Source organism: Amaranthus tricolor, chromosome 12 (assembly GCF_026212465.1).
Source record: "Amaranthus tricolor cultivar Red isolate AtriRed21 chromosome 12, ASM2621246v1, whole genome shotgun sequence".
Taxonomy (NCBI): domain Eukaryota; kingdom Viridiplantae; phylum Streptophyta; class Magnoliopsida; order Caryophyllales; family Amaranthaceae; genus Amaranthus; species Amaranthus tricolor.
In genome coordinates, this window is record NC_080058.1 from 2,162,945 (window position 1) to 2,174,839 (window position 11,895).

The 11,895-nt window shown below is 29.3% G+C and overlaps 1 protein-coding gene across 1 annotated transcript; it reads left to right on the top strand.

Moving 5' to 3' along the window:
• LOC130797201 (transcription factor MYB83-like) lies at window positions 1–5,275 on the top strand. Its single transcript, XM_057659696.1, has 2 exons — window positions 1–478; window positions 3,892–5,275. The coding sequence occupies exons 1-2, from the start codon at window positions 168–170 to the stop codon at window positions 4,805–4,807; spliced, it is 1,227 nt and encodes a 408-aa protein (XP_057515679.1). The 5' UTR covers window positions 1–167; the 3' UTR covers window positions 4,808–5,275.
• The last annotated feature ends 6,620 nt before the right edge of the window (window positions 5,276–11,895 follow it).

The window sequence follows — 11,895 nt, forward strand, 5'->3', positions numbered from 1 at the left end:
CACTGCCACTATGATCATCATACCTGCCTACATACACCTTTCTCTATCTCTATAAAATTCATTTCATTTCTGTACATCACCCCACTTAGACAAATCAACCCTACATCATCCTAATCTCCTTTTCAAGGGGATTTTGCATTCATCATTTCATTTCATTCAAACTTACTATGAGGAAGCCTGCTGATCCTGCAGCTAAGACTAACGGAAATGGCGGTGGTAGTGGTGGTGGTAATAATGGCGGTGCCAAGCTTCGGAAGGGGTTGTGGTCACCGGAAGAAGATGATAAATTGATTAACTATATGCTTACTAATGGGCAGGGGTGTTGGAGTGATGTTGCGAGGAATGCTGGGTTGCAGAGGTGTGGTAAGAGTTGCCGTCTCCGGTGGATCAATTATCTGCGTCCTGACCTTAAGCGTGGAGCTTTTTCTCCTCAAGAAGAAGAGCTTATCATTCATTTGCACTCTCTTCTTGGTAATAGGTACATTATCTTGTTGCCCTCCTTCCTTTTTGATCTCTTGCTATCCTATTTTCATATCGAAGAATTAAAGATGGTATGATCATTTTATAAGTCATAGAGCCCTTTCTCCCATTACCATATAGTTTTGAGATTATATCTCTTTGACTTATGAAGTCTGTGCACCTCGTATTTTCCGTATATATTGGCATTGACAATAAATTTGGCTCAATAGTTTTGATTCATATAACTCGTATTTTTTCGATTGATTCATATAGTTTTGGAATGGTATATCTACTTAACTTATAATTAAAGTGTATACAACTCGTATTCTTAGTATATGCTGGCATTGATTAAAAGTCTAGCTCAATTTAATTTTTACCATTCTTCTTACTCATAATTACAAAGAGATTTTTTTTTATTGATCCTAATTAGTAGGAAATATTATATGCAACTTAAATTTACATAAATAAAAAATGCACATGATTCAAATGAGTAATTTTAATATAGTTTATATAAATGTCTTAATTAAGACCAAATAATTGTATACCTTCAATGCCATTTAAATAAGGGGCATTGAGTAATGATGAATGTATATATATTTCTGACGATTCTTTGGTTGAGACACTTTTTTTTTACTATTATAGTAAGCTATATCCGACCGGCCGAATTCTATATAGATAGAAGTCTAGGTGAAACTCAGAGCCATTTGATGAAATTGAGGTAATAAAATATTAGTAAGTTATAATAGAAAATTTTTTTAACACTAAACATTTGAATGGTCACTTGGAAAAGTTTGCCATTTTTCAATGTGTTTTTTTATTTGGATTGATGCATGTTTATAATGCAATCATTTTTTTGGAATTTGACAATAATATGGTTCTGCGTCTAATTTTTAATAATATTTGGAGTAAGACGGGAGATCATCAATTCGTTAATATAGGTTAAAGGCCGAGAAGTAGAATGTTTGTATACGTGGTGAAAAGCGAACTATTATAAGTATGAAAGAATTTTTTTTTAATTATCAAATTAAGTCATTTAATTCTCGATTTTTTATTTATTAATTAACCATTAATTAAGGATAAGATGTTGATGATTATAAAGATCATGAATTTTGATTAAATATCTATTTAAAGAAAAAATTCTTGAAGTTCATTTATTGTTACCTGGCCTTCACTTTGTGTTGATCTTTTGTTAAAGAAACTTCATGTTGGCTAAATACAAGCCCCACTAATCAAATGGTGTAATTGGTTTAAAGTTAAATCACTTTTGAAATCATAAATTTGTAAATCTATATCAAACTTTGTAGATCTCCTTTTCATGTTAGAGAAATAATTAAAAATATAATTAAATCAAATGAAATTTAACCAAGACTTATTGCAAATCTTAGATTCTTTCATGTATGTTCATCATTGGGTTTCCCAACCTTTCTGTCATAATTCCTCCATTTTACTTTACTTACTTTTTACGCAATTTAATGTGTTAGTTTAATCATTTATATATTAAATTATATATATTTAAAAATTATGAAAAATAATATTATTACAGTATGTGATCAGACAATTTAAAAAAAATTCACTTGATAATATGTTTTCTTACACATTAGCCGTCATAAATAAAATATGTTTGAATGATGAATAGTATCAGTAAATATAAAAAGTATTTCAGAACGGAAGAAGTATACTAGCATACAAATATCATGTTTTAGAAAAAAGTAAAGCTTTTGTCTTGGAGTATATTTGAATGTAAAGAATTGATCATTTTAAGGAGTAATGACGAATCCTCTTCTCTTTCATTTTCTAATCTTCAAGTTTGTGTATGATCATAGGGTGTCTGAGGTTAAAGAATGTGACAAAGATAAGAGCTTCTTTCAGAGTCAACCACCAAATAGCTTGTGTGATTAAGACATGATATTGTCGGTTAATATTTATAATTAACCCTTTCATGTCCGCGCACTTAAGTTGCTCTAAAACAAAGGGATTCGATTACGACACCAATATGAGATTTGAATATGGATGAATGGATGTGCATAGTGTTGTCCCTCCCTCTATCGATTACGGTTGCTGATTTGACTAACTGATTTTATTAACTGGTTTTACCAATTGATTTTTTTAAATAGTTTGTCCAGTTGATTTTGAATCCGCTGCTATAAGCAGCTTATTCAAAAATAGTTTATTCATATAAATAAGTTGTTTCATCCAGATAGTTTACTTAACATTAGAATTGGCTGGTTTCACTTCTCAATCCTACATTTATATCAAAATAAGCTAGAATTTCTCAATGAGCCATTTTGCCAAACACCTCCATAACTTAAGTTTCCGAAATACTAAATTAGCTTTTCGTTTTCACGTTCTCGCACTGAGTCAAATTTCGTTCTAGCCAGATTGTTACCTCTCTACTAAATAACTCTCGCACAAAAAATATAATCTAGCAATGTAACTGGAATAGAGAAATACTAAATAACTATAGTTAAAATCATGGAAATGACACTCTACAAAACAAGTAAAGTCCTATCCATACGACGTTGCATGGTTGGTGTGTAGCACATGGTGTGTGATACTTGCGTGAAACTATGTCTTCTATATGTGGGGATGCCCAAGCCGAAAGGGATAGTGGTTTAATAAATATTCTATTGTTTTTTTCTATACCTAATATTTGCACTTTGAGTTGAAGACACTCCAACACTCCTTTTGCTTTCAATTTGTATAGTTCATGCAAATTAGCCATGCAATTCTCAAAACGTAAGACAGGTTATTGTCTGTCTATAACATCTTTGTCATATTGAATTGTGTATTTTTTATTAAATAATTAATATAATCATAGTCATAATCACCAATCCATTATCCCGCACAAGTCAGGGTCGGGAGGAGGAGGATAATGGGCAGATCATACCCTTGTCCCCTCCAAGAAGAGGGCAAGGAGAAATGTGTTGGAAATAAACCTTCATGTAATCCCACATCGAAGAATTAGTGAGAGGTTGTCAGACACATATATACTTGATGGGCTACTCGCTCCACCTAATACTATTTGATTTTAGGATGGAACCTAATTGAGTTTATGTGCAGTTAACGACACTCCTCTTATACGGGTATTATTACGTTATATAAAAAAAATTATTATGGTATCAGAGCTGATGGTTTCCGACCAACTAAAAAAATTCGGTCTTTCATAGAAAACAACTTGGGTTTAGAAAAATATGGTGTATCCGCCGAATTAAAAAAATGGGTTCACGTGTGGCTACTCCTCCTAATACCAATTAGGATGAATTCTTAATTATCGGGTTTATGTGCAGTCAACTCTCCTCTTATGCGGGTGTTGTATGTATGGTTGATTAATTCCCAAAAAGATATGTTTTTGCAATTCTGTAAATAATTTTAAAAAATAGTTGATTAATTAATTAATGATGTGTTATTATCATATGCATGATGATTAATTAGGTGGTCTCAAATTGCGGCTCGTTTGCCTGGAAGAACTGACAATGAAATAAAGAATTTCTGGAATTCAACTGTGAAGAAAAGACTAAAGAACTCCTCAAACTCTTCATCACCCAATGCAAGTGATTCATCATTGTCTACTGAGCCAAGAGATCATGGGATGATGACAGGATTTATGGCCATGCAAGATCCCAGCTGCATCATGGCCATGTATGTGAATAACAATACTACATCATCACCAACATCATCATCCATGCAATCCATGGCTCATCCTCTAACTCATCATCATCATCACATTGGTATCATGGATCCATGCATGTCTAACATGGTAAATCGCATTACTTCTACTAATACTAACACTACTACTAATGCTCTAGACATGCCTTCTGGTTATGGTAATAATGGGTTTGTGGATGCAACTTCATGCATGAGCATGACAACTTTGAATGGCATGGCTAATGTTGATAATGATCATGGATTGATGTGTGGGAGTTATGGGATGTTGGGTGGTCATAGTTATAATTATGGGTTATTACATGGAGAGCTTTCCATTCCTTCTTTGGAAACCATAAGCATCGAAGAAAATAACACTCATATTTCTCAAAATATTGTTTTTGATAAAAACACTAGCCACAACAACACCAATCATTTTAACAACACCAACACCAACAATCAGTTTGATCATAACAATACACACATTACCAACACTCCTCTAAACAACTCCATAACTAGCTCTAAGAAATTCGAGGCTGTGGTTTGTGGGGTTGGAAATACTTGGAAAGATGCCGGAGGAGAGCAACTAAGGGTGGCCGGAGAATGGGAGGATCCCGGAGGAGAAATGGCCGGGGAATGGGATGATTTGGAGGAATTAATGAATAGTGTTTCTTCATTTCCCTTTACTGATTACCAAGTTGAATAACCCTCGTTTTTAATTTCGACCTGAAAATTTTACACTCATAAGCCTCATAGTATATAATTGTGCTCTTGTAATTAGGTCATTGTTAAGATGGAAGATTTATCATTATCATTAAAGATTATATTAATTAATAAAATCACCCACACAAAAGTAAAAGGCTTATAGCTAGATGAATACACAATATATACTTGTTATATACTCCACTTAATTCTATGTAAACTTTACATGTAAGTTTACAATAATGTTTCCTATAATTGTGAAGGAGATATGTGAATAGTCATAAAGCTATACAATTTTTTTTAATTTTTTTTATTTAGGGTAGTTGGTAGGAACCCTAGTCATGTAAGAAAATGATTTTGTACAAAATTCAAAATATATGCTTGTTGAAGATGGAAGTTTGTTATTAGTGGGATGCATGTTGATTGTAATACACACATTGATGTGAATGAAGACTCTTTGTTTTTCTCATTATATCTCTAAATTAACATCATGACATTTTTAGTGTGTTTTAGTCACTTTATGCAAGATGTGATTTTTATAGATTTCTTTTTTCTTTTTTCTTTTTTCTTGCTTTGGTGGTAAGAAGTGATTTAATTGTAAGACAAATTAAAAGAATGGCTTATTGTTATTGGCTTTGGTAGTTGGGTACTAAGTGTAATTATGATGCACTTAACTTTGGTCCCTTTGCTTTTCATTAACACAAATGATCTCACTCTGAATGAACTATTATAATCATCTTTGTCTTAGGTTTAAGCTAAAACATTTTATACCAATAGTGTATACTTAATAAAACATACTAATCCTTTCAAAAAAAAAAAAATACTCCCTTCTATTCGCTGAAAATGAGACATTTACTTTTTAGCACAATTCATTTGTTACTCGTAATTTGTATAAAATATAGTCCAATGAAATTTTGTTTGATTCATCTTAATGCAAAGATTATTAACATTCACTTTTTATAATATTTCGTTATATATAATAAGAAATATTAAACTTTAAATAAATACATTGGATAACATGAAAAGTAAATGTTTTATTTTCAGTGAAATGAGGGAGTAAATAAATAAACCTTACCAATTATATAATTCTATATAACTTGAGTTATTACACAATTTCTAAATAAAAATAAATGATGAATCGATTAATTTAATTTGAAGACAATTATAATATCTAATAAGATATGATTTATTACTCATTAGATTATAAAAACGTAATGCTATTATACATGTTCTTTTGGTTCTTTTATTTTTGTTAACTATAGGACAATTACACATTAATAATACTAAACCTTTAGAGTATATAAGGTATTATTAAATAGATTTTAAAAAAAGATCATCAATGAAAAGATCATTCAATAAACAACTGAAATCAAAATATTATATATTTACAATAATTGAAAAACTTATCTCCATTGTAAATATTAAAGTTTTACTTCCTCCCTCTCTAAAAATTTATCCACATCATAATAACGGATAATTATAATTTGTTAATCCATGTTAGAATAAAGTATATTTGGCCTAAATGTCCTTGATTGAATTACAAAATCATTAATTTATCTTTAATTGACTTTTTAAAAAAAGACACGATTCTAATTTGATTTTATATTTATTAAATGCTCTTATCAATTTTAAGAAAGTTTTTGAAACTTTCCTTTTCTATCCCTCTCACTTCAACTTTCATATCTTTGTTAATATTTTACTAAATCTCTCAATAATCATAATCCAACTTCTCTAATTGTATACATTCTTAAAGTTCACGCGTTTATCTTCAATTTGAAACCTACTTGTTTGTGGCTTAAAAAACCATTATTGTTCGAAAATGACGGATGTGAAAAAAAATTAAGAATTCATATTGTAAATTATATTTAAATTTTTCATAATTAAAAATTCTTATTATAACACAATATTTTATCTTTTAAATTTTATTTCATTTTACCTCAAGACAAACTTTAAGAAAGAGAGGAAATAAAACACTACCCCCTCCGTTCTTTTAAGTTTGTCCACCTTACTATAACGGGTAGTTTCAAAAGTTTGTCCACTTTAGAATACTTTCTATTTTTAAAAATCTTTTTTTCCTAATATACCCTTATTTCTCTCTCACTCCCTTATTTCTCTAGTATATTCACTCTCTCACTCATTTTTTTGTTCTTTAAATGTTGTTTTATTTTAATTTTCACTCTCATACTTCCAATACAATCATTATTTTACACCACTATCTAATTAAAATAATACTCACTATAATAAAAGATTATGTTTTTCTTAACAAGTGTGAAAAACTCAAATTAGACAAACTTTTTAAAGAACGGAGGGAGTATTTTACAAATGAGTTGAATTTCAATTAATTTATGTGTGGATGTCAACTAATTTGATTAACACCAACCCCCCTCCCCCAAAAAAATTAGGTCCAATTAACCAACTTTATCTAGATTTTGATGTAATTAATTTGGCTTTTAAGCTTTTCACTAAGGGTTCATTCTTCCCAAATATAATGATTTCACTTTAGATTTAATTATATGCTAATTACTTTAATTTTGCTTAGTTGATAAAATCTTGTGAGTTTGATCTTCATGAACTTGATAATTTAATTTCTTCCTCAACACTATTCTTATGGTTATTTATGGACCAAAAAACTTTGGTTAATCAACCTAATTTTTACATTAAATATCTAGGTATTTTGGTATAATATTTGGTGCATCATTTATATATTATCCTTTGTTTCTTTTAATAGTTATATTTCCCTCAAATAAGACTCTTATATAAAAAAAGTGTAGCCATTATAAAGAGAATAATATGTTTATGAATTAGTTTAGTTCAACTTATCTATGTCTATTAATTTACCGCTTAATTCAACTCGTAATTACAATACGATGATTCCACTCGATTCTTGTATTATTTTTTTTTGACATGTTTAAGGACATGACTATTCACCAAGTAAATGCTTATAAGTTAAGTAACGTAAGCGAAAAATAATATTTTCTGTGTTTCGTTAAATTTGCTACTAAAAATAATATTTCTCCTACAGTATATTATTTTCAATAGCAAATTCAAAGAAATATCGAATAATACCACTTACAATAATAAGAATTATAAAGTTGGTGATAAAGTCGAAGGATTAAGGAGTTAGATTGACAAGGAATTGGATAAGAAAGTGATACAAATATCTCAATCTCATTCACCTTTAAATCAATTTTACTCTTGAGAATTTGAGCAGTGAATAACTAACTAGCTGTCTTATGACTTTTTATGCATTTATAATAATCTTTATAGGCTTTAGTAAACTTCGGATAGTGATAGCTAAGTTCATAAAATCCATGAAAGCTTTCTTAAAATTGAAGCTAATTATTACTTCTAGTATATAGGAGTAGTACTCCTCTTCTCTAACAATCTACCGAACTTTTTATCTCATCATCTTCTTGTACCCTTAAATGTGAAACCTAGGCTCCTTTTTATTGGGTATTTTTCTTTTTTATTTCAGTAATTCTAATATATGAGGCAGTTTTAAAGTTATCTTTTTGTATAGTCTTAAAGTGAATACTTATAATCTTAAAATAATCAATTATAATTTTAAAGTAATCACTTATAATCTTAAAGTGTATATAATCTTAAAGTGATCACTTAAAGTGATCAATTTCACTTTTTAAAATCATCATTTATAGTTTTAAATGATCATTTATAACATTAAAATGATCCTTTACAATCTTAAAGTGATCAATATTAGAGAAATAGACTAATTGTATGTGTCCCTTTATCTCATATAAGACTTGGTTTTTTTTAATGTTTTATGTTTTTATCGGACTTATCAGCATTAAGACTTAAATATTATATTGTAGTTTAAATGTCGAATATATATAAGAATATTCAATTGTCTAACTTAGTTATTTAATGAATATTTTATAGATTTGGCCAAAATGAAATGTGGAGGTAGGGACTATGCTTATATCCAAGTGTCATAAGAGTTAAGTTTGAATAGAAACCGAGTTGGGCTTGGCTCAAAAGTTGCAGGCGGGCCTGAATTGTAAACAATGCTCACTTATCAGCAATTTTAATATAAGACCATTTGAAAGTGAGACGGGTTCGTACAAACAGCTCATATTATTTATTTTTAAAAAAAATTAATTCAAAACTGAATTTACATTGTTTGTTTTAATAAATTAGATTTGGGTCAGCCGATATTAAGTTGTCTCACAATGAGACAATTTTAATTAAAAATCTGTCAATTTCTTAACATGAAGTGTAAGCTCTCAATCCAAGCAACCAATAATTGATTATAGAAATTGTTAGGATTAGAAGTGATTTAGTTTACTAAGTAACTATAATTTAATTGATGTAATTACATTAACATTTTTATTTAGGATAGATTTAAGTAGTCGGTCACAGACAACACTTTCGATCATATAATCTTATTTCCTCTTTTTATTATTAATGAAGGTAAGATTATATGTATCCAATCCTTAAACCCATCTAAATGGACGCTACTCAATCCAATAGTAAATGAAAAAAATAAAGAAAATAACAAATCAAAATTTCAACATGTTAGTCCGGTGTAAAAATTTTACTCATTTGACAAATTCTTTAAGTAGGTGTGTAGTGTATGAATATGTATAATTAACCAATGATGTTTCAAAAGGTGGAATTTTTCTACAACAATTAAAAAAGTACTTCACCAAGTTGAAATATAAGCTATAAAAACTGCAGCAAATCATCCCAAATTCATAAATAAGTTACACAAAAACATCAGAAGTTGTCAAATTATCAAAGGAAAAGAAGTGTAGAAAACAACAAAAATTTTAGGCACACCACAATGCCCATCTAACGACTACAAATCACCTTCCTTATATTATTACAAATCTCTTTTATACGACTACAAATCCCCTTCATACGGCTACAAATCTCTATCTCCATATTACTCGCCACCATTATATTACAAGTCTCCATCTTATGACTTCAAATCTCCAGCTCCATATTACTTACCACCATCTTACTCTAAATCCCCAACATATTTCAAGTCTGCATCTTATGATTACAAAGCTCCGTCTTCATATTACTCGCCACCTTCCTACTATAAGTCCCCATCATACTATAAGTCTCCGTCTTACGACTATAAATCTCCATCTCCATATTACTCTCCTCCATCTTACTACAAATCCTCATCTTACAACTATAAATCTCCATCTTACGACTACAAATCTCTATCTCCATATTACTCGCCACCATCTTATTACAAGTCTCCATCTCTATATTACTCGCCACCATTCTACTACAAATCTCCATCTTACGACTATAAATCTCTATCTCCATATTATTCACCACCAACGTACTCCAAATGCCCGTTATACTACAAGTCTCCGACTTACGATTACAAATCTCCATTTTCATATTATTTGCCCCCATCTTACTACAAATATCCGTCATACTACAAGACTCCAACTTACGATTACAAATCTCCATCTCCATATTACTCGCCCCCATCCCACTAGAAATTAATATTATACCTTAACTTTATAACCTCCTGACTTCTTCTATGTTCCACAGAAAGCTTACAAATTCACGAAAAAAACATCATATTTATGTACAAATTTCTAAGATTAGGTAGAAATATCTTTAACAACATAAATCTAAAATATTATAGGAGGATAAAAGCCTCAATATACAATTACCGTTGCTTTGACTCAATATAATTATTCATTTGTAGAGAGGTCCAAAAATGTAAAGTGAAATAAAAATTACTTATAAATTATAGCCGTTAAATTTAAATTATTCATTAATTATAGCCATAAAGTTACGATTTATATAAATAATATAAATTGAAAAGTGCAACGAATTAAGAAACATTGGGTTGTTTGATAAAATGTTAGTTGGAATAAAAATTTATAATTATTACGATAGCAAAAATTTAAGCCACCATCAAGTATTGCAAGAGGCGAGTGGTAGCAATTCTTAAATTTTTTTTTCACAAAATAGCAGTCAACTCTTGGAAAATTAACTACAGTAATATTATGGAGGTAAAAACGTTTAATTTCTGTTAAGTTTTGGTAAAAGTCATAAATGACCCTAATAAATCCCAAATGTAAAGCCCAACTTAACGGAAATGTTATTTTAGTTAATTTTTACGAATTTCTACACTAGTTATAAATAATAGTTGAGTTCATTTCATCTATAATATCCAATAAATTTTACTTCTTTGTTCACTTTACTTTTTCACGTATTTTAAAGTAAATTTTTAGCCTTTATATCTCATAGTACGCACAATAAAAAATTGTAAAAATTATATATTAAAATTCCTTACATCAATACGAATCTAACAAGATCTCACATGGATATATTTTGTTTTGAATATACATTTCAAAAATCAAATTAAAATTTTTCTCTTATAAAGTGAAAAAACTAAAAGTTAATAAATAAAACAAAAACAAAGGCAATATTTTTAAAGAATAATAAATTAATTTATTTTTAGTACATGGGTTAAAAATTATTGACAATATTGCTGTGAAAATTTGGACTAACAATAGCATTACTCTATGCAAAAACATTTGTCGAAAAAGCACGAATATCGGAGCTGTGAACTTTTGACATTACAAACAAGTGAACAACTACTCCGTCTACCCTTTCTGACCATCTTTGCAAGAACATGGAGTAATCTCCCTATCCAGTATATGCCTACCACGTGTCATGATTTCTTTTTTCGAATTGATTCTATGCCTTTGACTGCAACGTATTTGACAAATAGTTGTTGATTGTAGTTAATTATTTTAAGTTGGTTTGTCTGAAATCTGACCAGTTAAAAAAGATAGCTGGTTTTTGTTGGCTTTTTAAAGGAGCTTGATAATTAGTTGTTTAAAGAAATACAAAAACTTGGGTGAGATGATCTTACTTGTGAAACGCGTTTTATTGGGCCGACCCAATTGTATATATATATTTTTATCAATTTTAGAAATTTAAATGTCAATTTGAAGAGTTAAAAGACTAATTTAAAGACATAAAGACCAATTTTAAATTTTAAGGATTTAAAATTGACATTTTAAGTTATTTAATTTGACAATTTTAACTTAAAAGGTCAATTTAATACTTAAAAAATCAATTTTAAGACTTAAA

Excerpts from the sequence above, each read along its gene's own strand:
- LOC130797201 (XM_057659696.1), top strand. The coding sequence starts at position 168 with ATGAGGAAGCCTGCTGATCCTGCAGCTAAGACTAACGGAAATGGCGGT. Across the intron at positions 479-3,891 it reads CACTCTCTTCTTGGTAATAG|GTGGTCTCAAATTGCGGCTC; the intron begins GTACATTATCTT and ends ATGATTAATTAG.